Source organism: Triplophysa rosa, linkage group LG23 (genome assembly GCF_024868665.1).
Source record: "Triplophysa rosa linkage group LG23, Trosa_1v2, whole genome shotgun sequence".
Classification (NCBI taxonomy): Eukaryota; Metazoa; Chordata; class Actinopteri; order Cypriniformes; family Nemacheilidae; genus Triplophysa; species Triplophysa rosa.
Genome location: NC_079912.1, coordinates 12827014 through 12851891, shown reverse-complemented (window position 1 = coordinate 12851891; position 24878 = coordinate 12827014). Strand labels below are relative to the sequence as shown.

The 24878-nt window shown below is 38.4% G+C and overlaps 1 protein-coding gene across 1 annotated transcript in view; it reads left to right on the top strand.

Moving 5' to 3' along the window:
• Nucleotides 1–1274: 1274 nt before the first annotated feature.
• Nucleotides 1275–24878, top strand: part of cntnap2a (contactin associated protein 2a) — a 279945-nt gene continuing 256341 nt past the window's right edge. Inside the window, exon 1 of the mRNA XM_057322754.1 lies at nucleotides 1275–1731. Coding sequence (XP_057178737.1) covers nucleotides 1644–1731 — 88 coding nt within the window. The 5' untranslated portion in view covers nucleotides 1275–1643. The remainder of the gene's footprint in view (nucleotides 1732–24878) is intronic.

Sequence of the window (24878 nt, the reverse complement as noted above, 5' to 3'; positions counted from 1 at the left end):
TTACTGAAATCCACTGCTTGTGCGACTCGGAAGGATTTACTTCTTTTTTGATTTATAACTCTAATCTGTCTAGCGTTAAATTAATCATCCCTAGGAATGTGATAAAACTTTTGAAAGTACAACAATCTTCATTACAAAACGTGTTGTGTGCATGCCTTAGGTTTGCTTGCTTTTTTTGCTTGTTTATGCTGTGCAAAGCAAATGTTTATCTTCATGCTGAAGTTATTACAGAAAACACCTGCTCGGCGACAGAGGAAAATCACTGGATGAGACGTGCTGTTTTTCACTGCTTCTGTGTTTGATAGGAAGAACCAGAAGAAAAGTGGAAGTAGATGCTGTCCCCCTCTTGCTTTGCACAGATGGTGTTTCTCCTGTACTCTGCTGAGATGATGATGATAGTTTGCTTCTTAAACAGGTGGGAAAACATCAACATATTCCACATATGACAATATGCTGTATGTTTAGGCGGATGTCTCGAGGGTAAAAACTTTTACATATGCTTTCCTGTAGCTTGGTTAAAGCATTGCACTTGCAACACCAAGGTCATGGGTTCAATCGATTGCATATATCAGAAACAAATGTACAGTATAATGCAATGTAAGTCGCTTTGGATAAAATTGTCTGCCAATTGCAAAAATGTAAATGTAAATATAGTGCAATAATACAGACAGAAATAACCATTAGTATAGACATCAACTGGAAAGTGCTTGAGATAACCATCATCAGTTACATGAATTTACAATGAGCACTTTATACTCTGGTATAGTATACTGTAAGTATAGAACAGGGTTAGCTGTCACACTTCTAAGTCCTGTGAATATTTTATAGGTTTATTTTTCTAATCACTTTCTTGGACATCTTGGTTATAACAACTTACTTTTTCTTATAGGAAAAATGTTTATTGATTATTTGAACACATTTGGGGCATGCTGTCTCAGTCAGGACTGTGATAAGAACGTGTTATTAAACTGCCTAGTAGGGTTATCATCAACACATTTGAGCTATTTTTTAAATAATTTTAATAGGTATTCTAAAACATCTTGCATGACCAACCTTGTAATTTCAGTGAACTCCTTGTTCGAAATCCTGTCAATTATTAGTTTTTCCCCCCAAAACCGTTTTTTAGTTAAATGAAAAGAGCTCTTATTCAAGGTGTTATCTATTCTGTGCTGCCCATAAGAAGGCGCTCAAAGCAATGCGCCCCGTCCCGCGAGGGTTGCTCCGCTGTTTCGTGGAATGTACCAACGCAAAGACAGGGGGTTCTGTATTTATATGGAGAAGACTGTGGGACAAGCGAGCGCTGTATGTAGTAACTTCAGCACCTGGACAGCGACCTCCGCGAAACAACCATTACGCACAATGCGGCTCGCTTCGCTCCACGCAACGAAATGGCTTGAAATACTGCGTTAAAGTCCTTTTTGTTTTGTTGCTTGAGAGACCGATTGTTGCTCTAACATAGTGTATATCAACACTGCTGAGAAGCGCAATTGGTTAGTGCGGCGTCTCCCTTATTTAGAGGCTTCGCTCTTTGGATCCGCTCTTCCGGACAGCGCAGCGCTCGCTGGCTGTGGCACGAGGAGGAAAAGTAACTGTCAAGACGCGCGCGTCTCCGCTTACATCTCAGCAGCGCGATTTACTTGAAGATGCAGCCACCCGCCGGGACTGGATTGAAGCTCTTGCTGTGGATTTTTAGCCACATCAGCATCTCTCAGGCTGCTTTTCCATCTTCCCGTAAGTTGTAGTTGAAACTGTGCAGCGTTTCGTGTCTGTTTTGTTGTGTTAGGGCATTAAGAGAGCCGAAATGCCACGGCAGCGGAGCTGACACGCTGGTGTGCGCAACTCGAGCGGAATGTACTCGAAAATAAAGACTTTAATTTAAATCGCATGAAGGTTGTGTTTAATGCATTGCCACTGTATTGGTTTAACAACACGACTAACCGTGGTAACAATTTGAGATGATGACACAACTATTTAGGCGGTGTACTGTACATGACATTTCAACCCAGACACAATCCAAATGCATTTTTGCTGCACCAATAAATTGCAAATAACTTGGAAAGAATTTTTGACGTTGTAGCGTGGAACCTGGCAGTATCTGAACACCTCGGAAGTCGATTTTTTTGAGCTTGCGCTTTTATGGATGGTTTGTTGAGAAAGCTGAAACGCAGTCGCCGGCTCTTCTGCAGAATTGCGCGTAACAATCGACGCTTTACCGGTTAGGTTGAAGTCTTAAACAGGTGGCTATCTGCCTCATGAAAAGATGTGGCATGGCATAGGCTAAACAGCGTTCTGTATCTGCGGAACAGATTTGTTGTTGTTTTAGCAGTGAAAGGATAACTTGTGGTAGTGTGGCGCCAACTTAAGGGCTGATTCACAAAATTCCAACTATTTCACATCTTATATGAAACCTTTTAAATTCCAGCAGTAACAGCAGAATCACACATGATGACGTCATGCTGTGGTTAACAGTTTTGATCATAAATTATGGCACCTTAAACTGTCATAAAACTTTAAATATTAAGTGTTTATTTATTTAAAAAATATATAATGTAACTTATTGGTGAACAGCTTACTCGTCAGCTTGTTTCTCATGACAATAAGGCTAGAACATTTTTTTAAGATAAATAAATTTTATGAACATTATTTTTTGAAATATTAAGGATTTTTTTAAACAGCCTATAGAGCACCCACTATGTTACTACATAATTTAATTACTTGGCTAATTGCCTTGCAGAGAGTTTGCATGGCAAAATCAATACAGTCAAGGAGGGATTGGTTCTTATAAATAATTAGATGGAAGGTCTATAATATGAAATCCATGTTTGTGCTGCATCCAAGCCGAAAGCACGACATAGTCAAAATTTTCCCATAGTGAGAAAAGTTATGAATGACTAATTTAATCAATATTGATTGTAGCACACGTTTAAACACTTTAAATTGTTGTTACAGACATGAAAACGGGTGAACAGTGTTAGTAGACTTGCCAGATTATAGGTGGACAGGAATAAGAAGACTAGAAGCCTGGAATAGTCACTTATTTAATGGACCAAAATTAGAAGCAGCCAAAACCCACTTGAAGAAAAGTGGCCAAAAGTGCAGAACAACAATTCATCAACAGATTGTTTATAATTATGGACAATTTTCCAGCCCTGTGACTGTTTGTGGGAGAGACCCTGAGCTGTTAAAATAGCTAAATTGTTAATTCTCTGACAGATGGATGGAGCTTTGAGATAAAGTTTGTAAATGTTAATTGAGTTGCGGAGGTTTTTAAATCTCTTGCTCTCTTTGTTAGCCACTGGAGCATTTGATATAAACACCCATCTCCCTAAAGTTCTCAGGAGTCTGATTAAAAAGAAAAAGTAGATTTGTTCGGGTTAGAGAGAATTGCAGAGACATGAGGTTAGAAGTCGTCAATTCTTTATTTTAACAACATCAGAATATACAGTATAGTTTCAGTACTGTGTTCTTAAGGACCATAAGCACATTATTTGTATTATAATTAGTCTGGACAATGAAAGATATTAGTGCAATTTTCTTAATCATATCCTCCAGATGACCAGCGAGGCTTGTTTTCTCAGTAGTAGGCATAGTCGAAGTGACAGCTCAATGACCTGATCAGGAGTTCAGTTATTTTAGTGGAATGTGAACATGCCATTGTGCATTTTCTTCAGTGTAGACACTTATTAGAAGTTGCCAAGGGATTAGGGACGGCACATAGGAAAATGGTATTGTGACAGCTATAAAAAAAGTGTTAAAAGGCCTATTTAAATCACGCAGTCTTGTCAAAATGTTATTATTTGACAGGCTATTTACTTATTATTTTCCAGAAGCAAGTTTAAAATCACATTAACAAATGCTTTTACACCGCATTTTGCCGCAACACTTCTGTTCCATAATTAAGCAGCAATTACTTGGAACTAAAGACTATTGTTATTCATAATCAACAAAATAGCTCTATTATTTGTTCGATAGACTCGAAGGGTTTGCAAGAAGCATAGCAATTAAGATGTAGACCACTACTGTGCAGTGCAACAGTGGGAAAACATTGAAATGAAACCCACTCGTCTGGTTTAGTATAGCACACCCCGTGGAAAACAAGAGTGCTGTCTCAGGACGAAATGTGTGGTCACCTGAGTTCAAGCCAAGTTGCTGGTCCTTACAAAACACATTGATGAAGCAAGCCTGTGGTGCTAGTGTGCATGCTTAGATGTTCTGTAAATGTATCATTTGTTGTCCAGAAATACGAATGAGTGATAAATTCAATGATAAGGCGTCTTTGTTTTGACGATGACCACTGCTTTTCCACTTAAAAACAAATGATTGTGGATGTAGTTCCGTTCAGGTTGTTCCTGAAAGATTAATTCACTTAATTTCTGTAAGTAAATTGGGTATTAGGGGAACCCACACAACAACCTGAATGCAGCGCTGGGCTGTAATGACAACATTTGTCTTAGCAGAGGTGCAGAGATTTCAAATCTTCCTAAAATGTACCCTTTTGGTTTTGAAATAGATTTGAGCAGGAAGAGCTGTCTCGCCAGTCTGTTTGTCTTTTAATAATTGACACAAGTTTCTGCACAGGACCAGAAGGTCAAACTGACCTTTTTAAAGCCTCTTTAGGAAATGGTTTGTTTGTTTGGTAGCTGTAAATACTGCTCTTTGACATTAAACATATGCAGTTAGGGCCGGTTACAACAATTATGCTATAAAAGAATGATCGGAGATGTTAGCATACGCGAGGCGGTTTACTGAACAGTTAAGGCATGGCTTGAATTAGTTCTCTTTGATAAATGTCCCCAACGAAAGGTAACCGTATGTCACGTCATTGGTTATCAACCACCCACTTGTCTCTCTGTATCTGCTGTTGTTGCTATCAGCTGAACTGGTGCTTTCATTTTGTGTTTGCACTGTTATTTTTCTTGGTGTTTGATATCTGATACATTGCCCGGATTTTTGGGACTGATGATAATGGGAGAATCTTAGTTGATGGATGATTTTTTTTTGGTATTTTGAGAGACCTTGTTTCCTATCAGAATCTATGATTTTAAATAGAATTTTATTTTTTATATTTGCTTTTTGCATTCTAACATGCGAAAGACAATTAAATATTAAAGTGGTAGTTCACCCAAAAATGAAAGTTCTGTCACCATTTCCTCACCCTCTTGTCATTTCAAACCTGCATGACTTTCTTCCGTAGAACACAAAAGAAGATATTTTGAAGAATGTCTGTGATCAACTTGCATTGGTTTGTGTCCGTATAAGTGAATCGGTACTGTCATCGTTCTGTTACCAACATTCTTCAAAATATCTTCTTTTGTGTTCAGCAGATGAAAGTCTTTGATGACAGAATTTTCATTTTTGAGTGAATTATCCCTTTAAGATTTAACAAATATATATAGATTTTTTCCCCCTAAACAATAATTGGCAGACCCCCTTTAGTACCACCATGAGTCCCGTGTTAAACACCTCTGCTATAGACCCACATACATTTTCCATAAGCATTTGACATGGCCAAAGACCAAAGACAAAAACTACTTTCAAGCCTACGATACCTTGAATGACATGCATTCAATTCTTGCTCTGCTCCATTTTCCTCTTGTTCTCTGTCTGACTTGTCTCTTGTATAAACACACATACTATTTTTTTCTCTCTCTGCCTTACACCCACACATATACAAGCTTCCGAACTCACGCAGACATACATGCACTCGATTTCTCTCTCTTTCCTCCAGGCAGGGGAGACACTGTTATGACTATAGGCTGGAGACACAATAGTGAGCTTTTCATCTAATAGCACAGCGGCTGCTGTACTTTCAATGCTCTCGCTGCGGTCTCTTTTAAAGCAGGCAAGTAATAAAGAGAAAGCAGTTCTCCACTGATGGTCACACAAAGTACATCCACCTCCAAAATTAAAAATGGTACCAGTCACCATTTGTTAGAAACAAATGCATTATTTATTTCAGTATCAATATTTTTGTGTGAGTAAAAAGACTGTGTTGTTACTATTTTAAGCGCTTTGACTCAAATATTGATTTGAGTTTGTTAGAAACACGCACAGTTGTAATGATTAGATTGATGTTGCATATGTACTATATTATTTATTGGAATCTCACCCGACAACATTTTAATAACCTTACCACTAGATGTTCAAATAGATTCAGCTAGATCATGGTCTGCATGATTTATTCATGATCTTCTTCACTACTTTTGCAAATATATTCCCTTAAAGGGGTGCTGCAACGGTGTGTAATGCATTCTGACTTCTTTACAATGTTAAACGTGCTGTCTTCTCGTGCTTAACATGGTCAACTTGTCAAAAAACGAGTTGGGCGTATTACGTAGTATTTCTGTGCTCGATACACTCCAGCGATCGTACAGGTTTCAGAAAGTTTTTTTTCGAACATATAATGGCCTCTCCAGATTGCACGAGTTTAGCCCCATTTTGGCCCGATTTGTATGTCGTAGGACATCGTAGTAATTTGTAAATGACATGGGGCGTCGAGACGCAAGATTCAATCGTGTCATCTTGTATAGTTCGCCATAGTATACGTCGACAGCCAAAACTGCTCCTGCGAGGTCGCACGACATCACGACAGAAAGACTAGCATGTTTAATTTTTTCCCTGGTCGCTCATGACAGCTGTGACGCTGTATTGACGTTGACCAATAGAAGCACAGCACAGAAGCGCTCTCACTGAAGCTCTTCCGTACACAACATTCAAACATGGCGAAGTGCAGGAGAGACAGTGGTGTTGGTGCTGCTAGGTGGGACAATGCAATGGAGGAAAAGTTCGTCGAGTTATGGCAACAGTACTCCTGTCTGTATGTTGTTTCCTCGAGGGAGTACCATGATAGAATTAAAAAAGAGAAATGCTGGCGAATAATTGCTGACGCTAAACATAACATAACTTTACCTCAAGTTCTGTAGAATGGACAACCCATACTGTCCCCGTCTTGCAATCCACACCACTGTCGGAATTTTTTTATTTTTTTGCCCTGTTCTGATGCCAAAACAGCCAGTACAAAACACGCTGCTTCAATTCCCATATCTATGGTTTATTTTTATACTGCAGCCGCTTCTTTCCGAAAGTCAGTCAGTCACTTTAGTAACTCCTACTCAATGACATCACATACGCAGTCAACGTCACCCACGTCGTAAAAGACGAAAACCCGTTCTCGTCGGGAGGACACGCAGAGTCTGCAATTGTTTCTTGTGAATGACATGTCAAGATTTGCAAAGTCAAAATAGCAAAATCTGACACAGTGACATCGTAACAGATGAAAAATATTGTGTAATCTGGAGAGGCCATAAAACTGTTTCTTAACAATTTTTCTTAGTCCTTTATTGGACAATTCTCCCAGAAAAGCACGCGGCACGCCCACGCGGCAGCAAGGAGAGCAGGAGAAGGAGCATGCGCAGACGTCACTTTCACTTGTGTGCAGGAGAGAGAGAGAGAGCATATGTTCGCGAAGTTCAAGTGTTTGTTTGTTCACTGCATTTGGGTGATGGATGTTATATAAACGATGGATATAACGCTGGATTTGGAGATGGTTTGAAACTGATATATGGAGCCGTCCCAGCGCTAAAAGATGCCGGACATGAACCGCATGCGGTGAGTAAAACTGATGTCTGTGTTTTGTTGGCAATGGGTGCGCACGTGCTTTAGTTCAGCCTACCCCTCCCCCGCACACGCCGTATGCTTTCGGAAATAATCGTTTGGCTGTATCTATCTTTTATAAATGTGAACAAACTAAATACTCTTCGAAGATACGAAGTATGCAATACTACTTTATAGGTACTCAAGATTAATATGAGATTGGCAGAAACCGCGTGTGTTAGGGCCGCTTTAAAGGTGAAAGTTTCCTTCAAAAAAGAATCTTAATTGTGAGGCTTGTTATTTTGTCACATTAAAATGATTCTATCTGAGTGTAATGTGTGAAGACAACTATAAGTTTAAGTACAAGTAAAAAATGACACCCCCAAAAAGGCAATTGCAAACATTTGCCAGGCGCCGTATGTACCATAGCAATGTAATCTCATTAGCTCAGTTCTGATCAGTCTAGTCAAAGGATTCTTAAATATTTGTATGTTGTGCTGTAGATGCGTACATACATTGTGCATGTACTGTAGCATAAATTGATTGTCTTGTTTATGTACATTTTACATATAAAAACGCACAAATATGAAGGACATGATTGATCCATTTAAGCCTTAGATTTTGAGCGTCAAAGTTGTCATAGCCAGAAAATAACAAAAATGGGTGATATGTGTTTATCACAGAAAATGATAAGTTATCGAGATACAGAACGGTACAAACTTTCATTTGTAATACTGAAGTAATGATTTTATTCACTAAAAATACAGGATGTTGGCTTCCTAACATTGATTTCAATCTAAATTTATGTGCTGAATTGTAAATTGCAAAAAATAACTTTTCACAGGCAGGCTCACAAATATGACGAAATATTTATGTAGCAAAAAATTGACCGCTGTTTTAAGGCTCTTTTTGCTAGAATTATGGTAGAGGTGTTTTTTTACTGCATGTTGGTTGGAATGGTTCAGAGCCACAGGCAGGGCATGACCACGCGCCTCTTGTGCTGTCTGACTATTATTTCTGCAGGATTTATTCCGCCACAGGCATGCAGGTCAAATCCATCGCAGAAAGTGCTGTTCGCTTTAGCTGAATTCACCATACACATCACAACATCCACTACAGCATTTCAACCAGGGTTTTATGGTCTGCACTCTAATAATTCCCCTGGATTACTGTGGTCAGAAATGTTGATGATGGGAATTGGAGCAAATCTCAGGGAGTATGAGGGATGAGAGAATGTGTGTGTGTTTACGGAAAAGTAACCGAGAGAGGCTTTCTGAACAGTTGCCTCCTTATAGTGAGGAATTTGTCATGCTATAGCTTCCTTGAGTCAGGAAACACATTTGTATACCTCTGGGAAATATGCAGGCTCATTTCCACAATAATAATCTGAGTGTTCAGCAGGAGATTATTCATATCATTGTGTCTGAGCATCCAGCCAAGGCCTGTATATCATCGAAACCAAACATTTAAAATCTTGTCAAGCTTTACAGTCCTAAAGCCTGGATTAAACCATCTTCTTTGTTTTTATGCACAGGCACATGATTAACCATTATTTGCATTTCTAGTCTTTTTTGATTATACTCAAGGTTTGGCTGGTTAGCACGGCACAGTGAGCCCCTGCTGGTAGATGCTGTAATTGTGCCATCTGGTTTCAAAAAGCATCTTTTGCTATTTTTTATCTTTTAGAATTAGCGGTGTCTTCTGACAAAAGTTCCATGTGTATTGCGTGGTTTTGTTAGCAAAGTCATTCGATTTAAATTGCTTATATTTTGATATTCTAGCCTATATTTAGATGAATGGGAATGGTAATGAAAAGTCTCTCAAAGGAGGCCTATTGTAAACAACATGGTTGAGTATGTTTCTTGAAAGTAGCCAAGGATTCAGATGCTCAGGTAGAGATGGGCAGATCATTCCACCAGTGGGAAACAGTCCACAACTTTTAGCACAAACACAAACTAGAAATGTCTGAAATATCAGAAGAGCTTTATAGGACAACAAATGTGTACAATTGTGAGGATATTTAGACTTTTCTAACATAGGCTTGGTTTTTTTATCTGCATATTCTGAACGTGTGTTTACCACTGCTGCAGAAATGTCTTCTCTAAACTCACAGTGGGCATTTTGACTTGGTAAACCAAATAAATAAAAGGTGTGAATTCAGGAAATAAATGCATCTTAAATTTCTGTATCTTACATTCGTATGTCAGATTTGTAAGTGACAACTTTTTAAAAGTCGTACAGTTTTACAGAATGCTTAACTAAGCTCCTAGAGAGCAAGACGTGAGATCTAATTGAATCAAAAATGAAATCAAATTTCCTCTTATCACATCTTATTTGTAATTGAATTTTTCATCAAAGGGAAACTTTCGTTCTTTGAGGGCACAACCAATTCGCTTCATTTCGTAAACGTTGCCTGAATGTACCAATGACGGGATCAAATTAATGCCAGATAGGCTATTTTGTACTTTCTGTTCTTTTAAATATTTGATTGGAATGATTTTTTATATTGATTTCCCTGCAGAAATGCTTCTAATCTTCTCAGCAAATTTGAGTCCGTTTTTGCTCTGATCTCCACCTACACTTTCATGTCTGAATCTGTTGCTAATTCTCAGTAGCACATGTCAAACATCTGACAAATGGCACCCAATTTTATCTCTCCGTCTAGTTTGTAGTTTCTCCTCGGGCTCATCAAATAATCTATGGCATAATTACTAATGCAGTTCGCTGAGAGTTGGGATTCTCGGGTTGAATGTTGGTGCCAGTATACAGGCCAACTTCTTCAAGCGCTCACTCTACACAAATCAAAGTGAGCAGGGCATAATAAAACAAAAGTGCTGCCTGTATGTTTCGAAGAGGTACTGTCACTTCCTATGATTGGCTGTGACAGGGTCACTCTCCCTCCCTCTTCCATTGTGGTCCCTATAATAAACCTGAAGTGCATTGGACTGGCTCAGACGTGTGGTCGCGTAGAGAAATCGCCCCTATATGCTTCTGCAGATTGCATCTCTAAGCAGAGTCACAGGTTCTTGTGTAAGAGAACTCTTCTATTTTTTTGCCTCTAATGTCAGTCTGTGCACTCTCCCCTCCTGCACGTTGAATGTCAATGGACCTTAGCCACCAATGCCTCTCAGGTAAACCAGGAAATGATGTTCCCCCTATAGATGTCAGCTGCAAGTGGCTGTTGCTGGAAAGAAACCGGTTACATGCTGTGATCCTTCAAACTTTGCTTAGATTTTGATGTTTATTTGATTAAAAAAACTTTTTGGTTTAATAATTTTTGTGTTTGCTTTACGTAAGGGCAGCTGAAATATCAAAATGATTGAAATATTTCAAATGTGTACTTTGCACAATTTGGCACTTAATGTTAGTGCCCATGCATGCATGTGTGGAAGAAAGAATGTGTTCGTTATGTAATTTTCCTTTTTTTTAATATTTTGATAAACTGTAGTTCAATTTGACTTTGCAAACTTGAAGTATTATTGTATTGCATATTGCCGCATTAAGCAAGTTATCACAATATCGCATTTACGTTCAATTCAAAATTCAATTCACATTTATTTAAAAAGTGCTTTTTTACAATTTTGCGTTGTCTTAAAGTAATCGCAAAGTACAAAGTATGTAATCACATATGAAATGAACACAAAAAACAAAACGTTAATAAATATTTAACATACATATGGAGTACAATACATGGCAATATTGCAGATTTTTACTGTCCTCTTTGAAAAATTGTAATCTTCTAAAACGGTATATACTTTTTTTTGACAATAAACATGATACTGTATATAAGAGTTATCATATTGAACCAGGCATGCATTTCCACTCCAGCTTACATTGAAATGGCCTTTTAAAAAAGTGTGCGTGAAAAAAAAGTTGTGTAATATACATGAAGAATTTGCAATAATACCGTAAACAACAGTGTAGCAAGCAAATGTGCAGATACAGTATAAGAAAAAGTGAAGTAGTGCAGTTTTTAATATTGTAGTTGGATCATTTCATTATAATAAAAGCAGCATTGACAGAATTTACAAAACAGTCAAGCCAATGTAAGCAGTCACGCGTAAGCAAGCAAACAGTGCGACAGTGGCGAGGAACCAAAACTCCAATGATGTGCAATATCCTGCAGCCTTGCTTTACACCTAGATTTACTGCTCTCTGCGTGTCTTAAAGTTACCGTGCATCAGAGTTCTACATTTATCATGGCTACATAAACAGACAAACTTGATGATTCCTGCAGGAATTTTTACTTCCCCTCAGCTGAACGCTCTGAAAGCCGCTTAAGGCTGTATATTGTTTACAAGCTAACTGCCCATTAGCCTGCAAAATAATTTGCCAAGTAAACAGCGCTTGGTTTTCTCACGAAGGGGCCACAATTCAAAAAGAGCTCTTTGACTTGTTTATGCTTGTTGATGTATCCCGGTCGAGTGCTTTGCTCGGTCAGCGCCATGTATTTTTAGAGAAGTGTGAGTTGGTGAATAGCATCTGCTGGCTAGAGTTGTGAGCCGTAATGGGAGATGAAGAGGCTGTTAGCGGGCTACTAAAGTGCCATGTGTTACATGTAGCCTGACAGAGTGTGTGTGTAGGGTGTAGTTAACAGTGGGACCAGGGCCTTAACTCTGACAATAGCTCTATTGGCAGTTGCTGGATGTCCTGCTAACTTGCCCGGCACTGAACAAGCAGTCGATGAAGGCTCACGAGCGCCGTGTTTACGAGTGCAAAGCCATACCAAGCCCTTTCAGGCCCTGATAATTAACACTACACCTCAAGATTATAATAAAGATGCATCATTTGCATTCGGCAAGCTGTTTAGTGTCCACTGAGCGCTTTGATGATTATTAGCATATTACACTTAAGTGCTGTGAGGTACTGGCCTCGTGGCTTGGAGTTGTGGAGTAAAACAGAATGGTAATTTTCTCTTCTAGTTAGACATGAGAAATGTTGGAAGGGCCAGTTCTGAGGCGTTTTATAGCTGTACGTTCAATCGTTTTGTCTTTTTTAGTTCTTGCTCTACCGCCAAGTTGTGGCACAAGTTCCAGCTATCGCACAGATTTAATCTGGCTTTAGACACAGTCTGTTTGCTGATGGCATTTTACATATTACAAACAATACTGGAAAGCATCATCTTAAACTGTGAAGCTCCTATCTGATTGGTTAGTTGGTTAGTTTTGTTATCTGTTAGAAACAAAGTCTTCTGGTTGTTTATAATGAAATGAAAACTAATCTTGGGATTTTCTAGGTTACTGAATTCAATTTCTCTTTAAGGAACTAAATAGCAAGTTAACTAGATATCCACAAGCAGCAGTATGCATCCTACTTTGTTGTCTTGGATATATCTGTAAAAAATAAGCCTGATCCCACACAGGGATTCTTAGCTACTTTATGAGGTGGCTAATTCGTATGAATTTGTACAATGTGAATCGCACTAAGAGGCCGTTTACACAAGACTGTTTTCAACTGAAAACTCAAAAAAATGTATGCGTTTTGGCTGTCCGTTTACACGGAAACGGCGTTTTAGGGGACTGAAAACGCAAACCTTTGAAAACGGGTCTCAAAATGCAACTTTTTGAAAACGCCGCCGTTTTCGTTTCCATGTAAAACTGCAAGACGGAACTTTCCGATGACGTCACTCGTATGCGTATTACGCGCTCGGTCGCGCGAGTATAGCCAAAACAATATGGCATGGCTTGGCCTGGCGTGCATACTACGTCGTATGGGCTGTCACGATATATCGATGATAAATATCACGTGATTTATTCACAGCTTTTGAGTGAAGAACGGGAAAATGCTGCTGCATCCAAAAGCCAGAGGGCGCTCTCGTGCGGAAACTCCAAATACGCACTGCAGAAGAAGACCGTAACACCTTCTAGAATCTAGGAAATGCCTATGGACATCTTTTTTTCACTGTTACTCAAGCCTCATCACGTATTTTTATGAAAATAAAGTATATTTATAATGATCATGTTTGACGGGTGTTACTTTTTCAAATGCACGTTATAAGCGACTCAAACTCGCACTGCTTTTAGATCGAGCAGCATTTCCTACTGATCCCAGAGACGTGCTTCACGGACAAGCTACGCATTAAAAAATATATCGACACATTGCATATCGCAGCCAGCTCGATTACAATAGGATTGAGTGGTATCGCGATAAATTATCGTGCAGCCCTATGACATCGTTTTTATCCGTTATCCTGGATCCGTGTAAATGCACACAGTTTTGATAACGCTGTCATGTGTACGTGAGACTTTTCAAAAACGCAAAGGAAAAACTTTTCAGTTTTTCATCGTGTAAACGTGGCCTAAAATGTACCATTCGTAGAAAAAAACTAAAGTAAAGCCCCACCTTAAAACCCAACTGTGACTGACACAAAAGCTCGTACTAAAACATATAAATGAGTTGAATGAATTCATAAAAAATGGCTATCTTGTAAAATAGTTACAAATTGTCATTAAATTGTTTTGTAAAAATAAGTACATTTTGTACAAGCAGCCTTTTCAGTATGATGTAGAAACAGCTGCACATTTGCATAATTTTTTTTTGAAGGATTTGCAAAAAATACCTATTTGATATAAACGTACCCATAAAAAGAACGTTTAGATAGTCGTGGTTGGTCACGTTACATGTCGTTCAGGCAGCTCTTTTTGTCTGAGTGGGCATCTATAGGCAAAATAAGCTGCTATGAGGACCATCAGTTGCACGCGACTCAATTGAAACGCACAACGGACCGAGTTCAAGGAGTTGTACATTATTACTCATATACATCATTACCCACTTCAACAAGAGCCTCGAGGGAATTTCTGGCCCTTCACTAGCAAACAGCTATAAATTATCACACTTAACTCAGGTACATATGTGGACCTCATGCGTGGGTCTGACTCACATGCAGCCTGTTAGAAATTATATATTGCTGCTCCTTTTAATGGTAGAGCATGAAGCCGCCTCTGACTATGTAATCAACTTTGATTCATAAATGTCAAGGCATACACTTACTCAAGTCCTTAGTTAATATATGCATACGTTTTCATGTGACTTTAAAATCGTGATTAGATGATGTGGGGCGATGGCACGAAAAATACCAACATCCAACATGTTTTGTTCTACAGGCAGGGTAAAAGAAAATGCCTGTAGATGAGCAGCCAAATGTTGCTACAGTCACCTAAGGCAAGCGTGTGTTTTGTATTTCAGTCAAAATTTGTGTTAAAGTCCATCAGTGGTGAAATTCAAGTTTTTAATTTTGTTTATATGTCTCTATGATGTTTTTAATACGCTTTAAGATAAACCATGTGCAAATTCATCATGTTCAACCATTACAGAGGATTTAACTGCAGCTTACCAAATACAGTTTAAAACTGCCTCTGTTTATGACATCATAACCCTGTAACCAATCACGTTAACAGATCTGAGCCATAGATACTGTATGTAAGGATGGTGCACTCGGCAATGAAATGATCGCTCCTGTTTCAGCTCTGCTTCTGCAACACAAGCACGCGCTGCTCACATGTGGAATGAGGCCTTCTCTTTTTAAAATGCATGTGCCCTCATAATCTTCAATTAAATCTGAAAATGCACTTCTGTCCTGTAGTGACTATCCATCTTAAATGACGTAAATTAGACTACTTGGGCGGGGCATTTGTTAACTCCTCCCCATCAACTGTCAGTTTGCTCCCAGTTCCATTTCAAAATTCAATGGCTGTTTTATACATCCCATAAAATCGCAGGGAAAAAACAAGCCATGCTCACAATTTTTTCTCATTCGAAATTCTGTTTCACTCGGAAATGCGTCAGAATACGGAAGTAAACATGATGGCAACATCCCCGTTTCAAGGGGACCTTGTTGTTACTGAAACATAGTTTAAAACACTATTGAAATGTGTCTTGTGTAACTGTGTATTGTTCAGTCTGTAGTTTGAAGTGTAATAGTTTGTCTTAATTTTATTTCAGGGATTACAGCTATGTAAATTTACTGATGTCAGCTTCAGCTCATGTCCAGAGAGAGACACTTATTTGCACTGAACTGATAATGCTGAAGGTTTAGTTTGAACACTGAGGTCAACTCTGTAATTAATCAATAACTTATAATGGAAGGTAATACCATTAAAATGCCACCCCTTTGAAATTCGGATGTGGTAACTAATAATGAACAGTCCTTTCGGGAGAAAATTAATCAAGCCCCTTATCCCATTATATGTAAAACTTTGTCATTTCAATCTATTTTATGCCTCGGGGGCTTTCCCCCATAATTATGTTTGGTTATATTACCTACAGATAAATCTTCTAAAACTGAATCAGAGCTTCCAGAGGTGCGTATATATACAGTTGAACGTTGTCATCTCATGCTTTGAGAAATAAGAAGTTGTCGGCAGAAATTCAATTTTCCAATTCCTTCAAAGTTAATATGCTTCATTAACAGACCTCTGAATTAGAAAAGAGAATTAGATTAAAAAGAAATGTAGCCTAAGACATCATTTCACAGCTGTACACCTAGTTAAATGTTTAGTTAAAACCTTTGATCTTTTTTATAGCCTTGTTTCCGGACTAAGCACTACTCAAGAGCTTCAGTCCTGTCGGGAATAAAGAAGTGTTATTTCATTAAGAGCCAATGGAAAATGGTGGGTGTGAGTATGACACATACAGATGGTGCCATTGTACTGTATTTGAATTGTCGTCACATGACTGCTTTTTACGGCTGTTGGGTCATTTAGTGTGATGTCGTCACGTAATTTTTTTGATTCAGAACAAAGGAAAACAGGCCTCAGAAGAGTGGGAAGAGAGAATTTTGAAGTACACACCAGACTAATGCATAACTCGATAAGATCGAGTAGCATCATGCAGTTTTTTTCGTTTCAGGGCAACAGTGGCAGTCCTGGCTCGGGTCCACAGGCTAGATGAGACATGACCAAAGACATTTTTTTTTTGTGGCGAAATGACAACCGTCTGTAGTTCAAGATAAAGAGTTAGCCTAGTCTCGTGTAGCCAGACCGTCATACTGAAGGTCTGGGAACTTTCGCCGCTTTCTTTGGCCATGCCCGCCCAAGAGGCCATATGACTGACAAGTAAAGCAACCAATCACGTTTCGTTTTGTGCTGCGTCATGTTTAGAGGCGTGGAAATGTCCCTGCCGTAACAGACCGGTGTACATTCACGAACATGTCAAAGGTTAACAGCAACAACGATGATTATAAGTTTAAGCTGTGAACCTCGAATACTTTTAAGAATGAAGCGTTTAGTCGATCGTGATGAATTCTTATTGCAACCGTTGTAAACACGACAGCTTACTTCTTAGATCAGACGGCTTTGTGTTGTTTCCAGGCAGACCGTTAAAGAACGCGACATGCACGTCTCTCGGAAATCCTGTGAAATTCAACCAATCAGATGACGACTTCCAATGTGCTGAAGTGTTTCCAGAAAACTGTACCTTATGCATCAGACGGTGGGTGTGACGTCGGACACTGAGACTAGAGTTAGCCTAGTGATGTAATTTTTTTGGTGACTTGGGTTCCAACTTTGATGCAACAGGTATTTGGCTTTGAAATTAACCTAGCAAATTTGAAGAATGAATATTTTGAAGATTGTTGGTAACTGAACAACAGCGGTACCCATTCAGTTCTATAATGCGGACACAAAACAAATGAAAGTCAATGAGTGCTGCCGTTTGTTCGTGCTGTTGAGAGGGACATCTAAAGGCGATTAAAAAACACTGTGTAACATAAACGTGCAGAAGTCACGTGTAGAAGACAGTTAGGTAAAATAACAAAACGAGTTTAAAACCGCAGAAATGTGCCAAAGACATCTCAGTCTTTAATGGCCATTGAATGCAGTCTTGTGAGACAGCTGGATTTGGATTACAATGTGGAAGAGTTTTCTCTGAGGAAATCACGAAAGATACCTCTCAGCTAAGTTAAAGCCAACTGTTTTATTAAGATAAGTTAAATTAAGCAATATCAATCACCAAAGCATTTCACCAAAGCATTTAACGTTACCTTAGATAACGTTAAATGCTTTGGTGATTGATATTGCTTAATTTGTAATGCATGGACTGTTAGATGCTCATCTTCTTAATGCAGAAATGTAAATTATGCAAGGAAAAAGCCCAATCCCACGTAATATGAGTTGGATACGTCAGAAGCTTTTTTAGGTGTCGAGTACTGCAAAATATAAATAAACCAGTTTGTGTTGTTTTTTGTGCATTTTACACAGAAGACGTTTTTCTTTCTGCTGAACTACTTTTAAATTGTTTTTCTTTGTCAACGCGCTCTAGACGGATGTGTTTAACTGTTACGCCTGCGCCGTTTGCAGCATCTCTCACATAAGCGCCATGGTTTTAAGACGCTGTGTTAAGTTGAAATAATTACACACACTCATCAATCAGAAGACCCCAAAGGCGGGACAAGTGTCGTAAGCTTTTGCTTACAATAGCAAGTTGGCAATATCTGTTATCAAAAGAGTGCCACGAGACCCTTGCGGTTTGCGCTGCGCTTTTTCAAACCATTCCTGAGCGCTGTGACATGTGTTTTCAGAAGCAAAAATGCATTCTGTGCGAACTGCTCCTAAGTCCTGGGTATTTCGGCATATTTTTTTTTCTATTTTTTTTTTTTATATTATGTGATGCCAGGGGGCCTTTGAAACGTCCGTGCCTAGGCCACATCAAAGTCATAATCCGTCCCTGCATACAGGTTTGAAATGACAAGAGGGTGAATAAATGATGACAGAATATTCATTTTTGGGTGAACTATCCCTTTATCATTTTGATGATGTCACAATCAGTTTTTTATGGGAACATAGTCACAGGTGTAAAAGGTGAACCGAATTTAGGCAAGTGTGTGATTTCAGCCACAGATCCTCAGACAAAATCCTTTAACCTACATCAATCATACACAGCTGGTACAGGCCCATTGCTTCCAATAAGACCTACCTAGCTCTTATATCTCTCTTAAATGAAACTTCCAGGCTATTACTGTGCAATTTCTAAAAATATGAAACTTGGAAGTGAACGCCGTGGCTCTTTTGTGCAGTTTGTTGCCGGGAGACTTCTCTCATTAAAATGACTCCTGCCACCAATTCCTCCTCCAGTCAAAGGGTTTGCATGATCCCTGGTGCGGCTGTCAGTGGCGGTTCATGTAGTGAGGGTGGAAAGCGTGGGAGCTACTACACTTGGCCTGCAGTGCCCCTCTCCCAGCCCCCCACCGCGAGTGGATCAGGCCTAAAGCTTCTCTTCACTCCTATCCATTATTCATCAGTACGACTCAACAGATGCCGCCTTCCATTTGATTGACTCAGACTGGCATACTGAAACTCCGTGCAACTTTAACATCCAATGGCATTAGCATGTAAGACCGGTTCTTTCACTCATTCAGGGGAACCGGCAGCCGTGAGATATTAAAGCAGTCATTAGAACGAAATATACATTCGCACCTTGGAGTTATAATTGATTTTGCAGTATGTAAGTCTGCATGTAGAACACTTTCATATAAAAGAGATGCTTACACTAACTGTGTAATGTCTCTAGAAACGGCTACGTGAAGGCAATTTTCTATTTCCCATTTGGGTATTCTTCATGTTATGAAAAATGACTGCAGTAAGATTATATTTTGTGTGTTAGCGTGTTGGTGTGTTTGAACCAACACGGTCCCAAAAGACTAACATTTTTCATAGGCATTTTTTTTTGTCTTGTCTCACTAAGCTTGTACTTTTGTGTTTCACCTCAAACAAATCAGCAAGGTAAAGACATTAGATTAAAGCAGGTCACCTTATGACTGTCTTCCACCCACTCTGAGCAAACATTAAACTAGGAATATTTACATATGGTGGTATTTCTTCATATTTTATTTTCTCAAGGTGTAGGCCAATTCTGCACAGCTGTTCTTATAGTATCAGTGCATGTGGTGAGGTGTTCACAGTACACATTGAAATTTAGAGTTAGTTTAAGGTGATATTTGGGGAATTCTTGATTCACGCCAATAAAAAATAAATGTTGCTGAAAACATCCTGTCATCATTTACAGTGCTCACCATTAAAGTATGTCGCTCTTAAACTATTATTTTCTCACAGCGTTTTGAATGAATGCTTTTGGGAAGAACACTTCAGTCAGGACAAAAAGCTATATACAAGTGTTATAAATAATATAACTGAATTAATAATAAAAGAACAACGTGTGTCTTTAGAAATAAGTCCCTTATAAAGTTGTACCATGGCTTTGTAATGAGGAACGGAGTCATTATTCATTGAAATGCCAGTCTGTTGTATCAAACAAGTCCCATTCAAGTTCTCGTCGGTTCACAGATGCCGCATAAAGACATTTTTCAGATCGCATGTCAGAGACACAAAGATGAATTGTTTCTCTCTTTTTTCATAACTGAGCAATTTGAAGTTTGCAAATGAGATCTTTATGAGCTACAGTAGATGGCTGAATTTATATGACTTTATATGACCATTCAAAATACATTTATTCAGTTATTGAAGTCCATAGAAATCAGTGTTGAGAACTGTTTCCTTATTCCAATTTGCAATGTTACACTTAAAATTATGATTTAAAAGCCAAGCTATCAGTTTGACGTCATCTGACTATAATCCACAGAAAGTATGTGAAGTAACCTGTAATTTTTTTGGCAAAAGTTATGGATTTTTTCAGGTTTTACAGCTCTTTTACACACTTTCCTCTAACAATTCGGACTAATTTGATAACTGGTATTCCCATTATGATGTTTTACCTTACAATGCTGTTTTATTTGTTGAGAATTATTGCAAATAAACAACCCAGCTGCTCTTGTAAACACTGTAGGTGTGTATTTGCTGTAAATCTCTGTCCTGACTTGCCCTCTCCAGCTCTTCAAAGGCACACAGCCCACTCTGATGTGCTCGGTGCTCTCACAGCCCCGCGGAGGACCTTTGTGAACTGTTGCTATGGCAGTTGTTCGCACAAGACCTGAGTACAAATATTTTCCGGTGTGATTTATTGAGGAACATGTCATTCGAAACAACCCCTCACCTCTCATTCAGAGCAAACAAGTACATAATCAATATCAACATTCTGACAGAGTTAGGATATCTCCACAGCAGTGTCATTCATCTGTTTAGCATGAGCGACTTGGGTTTAAATCCAAACCCAATGCCTTTTTTGTGAAACTAAATGAAATTTTCACTGATCTTGACAGCCAAGATCACCAGACTTTGTATGGAATAAAGCTTTTCAATTTCGTTCCACAGAAAAAGTCCAGACCAAATTGTTTGTTTTAGTTTGTTAAAGGGGTGATATGACAGGGCTAAAACAAATATTATCGTTTGTTTTAGATGTAATGCAATGTGTATACACTATTTAAGGTTCAAAAACGCTGTATTTTCCACATACCGTGCATGTTTGTATCTCCTCTTTGCAATGCGCAGATTTTTTACAAAGCTCATCGCTCTGAAAAGCGAGGTGTGCTATGATTGGCCAGTTAACCAGTGCGTAGTGATTGGTTGAATACGGCAAGCGTGTGATGGAAATGTAACTCCTCTTACCATATTTGGAACATCAGGTTCCAAAGCAATTGTACTGACAGGTACGCCCACCTTACTTGCGTTTACATTTGGGCGGTCTTAGTCAATTCATACCATGAACTGATGTAGATTTGTGGGGGTGTGGTTACACGAGGCGTTTCAGGCAGGTCTGGGTGAGCATTCGCTTTTAGATAGAATGCATCTTCTGTTCCGACACTTTAATTTTTGCAATTTTACGTGTCTAATACATTCATGGGCAACTTATAACACAGCAAAGACACTGAAAAACACGTATTCACGCCATATGACCCATTTAAACAAATAATGTGCTTGATTGGAGCAAGCTTAGACATTATTATTAATGTGAATGTCTTTTGTGCCACTTTTTTGTATGTATGATAGACTAATTATAGAAATTTCATAGACATATCAAAATTGTATTTATTGTCAGTGCTTTGCTGTTTATTGTAAAAAAATGCCATAAAATAAAGTAAAATTACATGTTTTTCACTTTATTTCAAACCCAACTTTTAAATTAGTAGTTTATTGCTCTAATTTAAATTTTTTACAACAATGTGTGATTTTGTTTTACAGTAGAAATAGTGCACAAACCTAAAAAAGATTGTTCTTGAATCTCAGAATTAATTATCAGGTATAAATTTTGTTTTCAATCTGATAATTTTATGTGTTCCAGAAGCTTGTGTTTTGCACCATAAAGCAAGCATATATCAGAGAAAACAACATCAAATCACCAAAAGTTACGTCAGTTAGGTGAAGTTGGGATTCGGCAGGCTTGCTTTGTTAGATAACAGGGATCAGATTTACTCCACCCTTTTTTGTTGCTTAGCAGCTCTGTTCCATATTTACAAGTCATTTCCTCCACTCTCTTCTTTTTCATCCAGCCGAAATAATAAAGCCATATATTGTTCATTGGAGCTGTAGTGCTCCAGAGGTATTTTATGTTAATGAGGCTTGTTAAGAGTGCCACTGGGGTGGCAAGTGGCATTATTTTCAATGCTCCATCTAATTCACTGAAATATCACTGAACAGCTTTGGAAAGCGTGTTTGATAGATTGCTTTTTAATGTCGTACTTGCTTGGGTTTCGTAAACATCTTATTTGTTGCGCTTTATTTACAAATAATTTTCTAGCTTCGGCATAGGGAATGGGTGCTTGTGTTTAAAGACAGTAGAATATTACAGCCCAGTAGATTATTGCTGTGTGGTTAGCCGCTGTGTGAAATTGCCTGCGAATTATCATGCTGTTGTTATTAGCTTTATTTTTTCAGAAAAACATTTAATTTGAGATAAATTAGGTGAAGGGTTTTTCAGGTCGTGCTTCATAACAGTAGTTGTCAAATGAAATTCTGTCTGCAATAATATTTGATAAACAAAGGTGAGGCCTTCATTTGTGCATGAATCTATTTTAGCAAGATTTGATTATGATTATGAAGATCTGATTTATAGGATAAGTCTGACAAAAAACAGCCATGCTCGATGATCACATTGTCAGAATGTAAACTCAGACTCTGAATCCGAGTCTCAAATGAAACCCTTTTATATTCAGATTCATTACATATCAGTCCAACCTCAACTGTTCAGTCCAGTCCTATAAAGGAAACATTGTTCAGTGACATTTAGCCGAGCATCACTGAATTACCTGTCTGCGGCTCTTTTAACGTCATTTAAAAGCTATCTTTGGTATATGTTCAAATTGAATGCCTTGTTTGAAAGACCCAGAATAGGAGGTTGCTTAAATATCAATAATGTGATTTAAAAAATATCCAAAAAGTGAAAAAGGCGGCGGAATTTTTTTACGTGCTTCTACGAGCATGCACGGGTCAGTTCCCTAAATATTCAAATTCACCTTCATGGTCATCTCCAGACTTACATGCAAGCTAGAAAATGATCACATTGTGGTATGCGAAAACACTGGTTTCACATGGGAATTAACAACACACGTTTCAAAACGACACGTTTAACATGTGACCACATGTCTTTTTGCACACGTGAAATAATTCATTTTGCTCTATCTAATGGTACAGCACTTAAAAGAGCTTTTCAATACTCTGGAGTTCTTTTGCTCTTTTCGTAATAATGTACTGTATGTGTAAACAAGAGAAAAGATGTCTGGCCAGTGCTGAGATTCACCAGGGTTCATTAAGAGTCTTGTTGATCTGCTCTAGATACACATAACTAAATGGACGCCTGTTGTAAACACATTTAGGTTAGACTGAGAGCACAGATATCACCCATATGCCTCTATCTGAGAGGTGGTAGAAAGGTCAGGATTGGTCTCTGATAGTCTGTGGAGAGCTTCGGAAACCATCTGGATAACTCAACCGAAACTGGAGGCTTTTAAAACATGCACGTTGTTGTGGAACTCCCATTTAGCAGAGTGTAGATATTTTATCTGTTCAGATTTGTTTCCTCGTGAGAGAAGAAGGTTGGTGCCCTCCGTGCTCAGGGGCGAGTCGGGGGCTTAGACAGAGAATCTGTGCCGCCGGCTGCTAGAATGTATTGGCAGAGAAGAGAAACGGGGAGGGAAGCAATCTGCGGCATTAATCCAGTTCACGCGAGTAGAATGACAAAAAAAGATAATCGCAAACCACCACCAGCAGATGCATAATCGCTCCACTGTGTCAGGCCTGCCTCACCTAAATGCTGTGTTCAGTGCTTAAGCTCCACTGTTGGTCTCTATCTCTCGTCCACCCTGAAGTACCCTAATGACACCCCCTAACTCAACTCAATGTGCTTCTATTGTATTCCTCTCCTGCTCAGCGTGTGATGTCCATGCAGGGAGACAGAAAAATGCCCCGGCTCTCCAGATCTCCTGGACTTTGATGGAGAATTTTAGCAGCTGTCCGATTTCTGAAATTTTGGCTGAAAAGTGCAGTTTTTTACTTGCCTTCTCTCATTAGGTAAAAGGGACAGTTCACCCAAAATGAACATTCTCTCTATATTTACTCGTCCTCAAGTTGTTTCGAATCTGTGTAATTTTCTTTGTTCTGATGAACACTGAGAAAGATATTTGGAAGAATGCTTGTAACCAAACAGTTCTTGGCCACCATTGACTACCATTGTAGGAAAAATTGCTTTATACATTTCTTTGTTCTGTTCAACACAAAATAAGATATGTTGAAGAATGTAGGAAAGAATACATTTCTGGGGCACCTTTTTTTAGGTAGTCAATGGTGGCCAAGAACTGTTTGGTTACAAGCATTCCTCCAAATATCTTTCCTTGTACGAACGAAGACATTTATACAGAACACGAGCATGAGTAAATGATGACAGAATTTTAATTTTCATGAACTGTCCCTTTAAGTCAGTTTGAATGTGAAAAACATCAGTTCGACCTAAATTTGGAAAGGAATTTCCCATTTTTATATAGATCACTTTGCAAGATGTTAAGATGTTTTATGGTATAAAATATCATTTTAATTCTTGAAGAAATTGGTTATGTTCTGTTGCTTGTATTTTGTTCAAACGTTTGTGTATATATATATACAGTAAATACAATATAATTAAAAATATAATTAAACATAAATATAATATAATTTTATAATTAAATACAATAGATGTCAGTCAATTATAATTTGGAAAAAGTCAATTCAACCAATTTTTTTAAAGGCATTTCATTTTTTTAAGGTTTCCATGAAAAGTAATGGAAAAATTACATGATGTTGACTCCATGAGTAACATTGCCATTTAACAATTTAATAAATTGAATAAATTCAAGTACCAGTGAAAACTTTCATTTTATATGTGAATACAATAAATAAGTCATCTACTAATTTACTGTCTATTTTCCA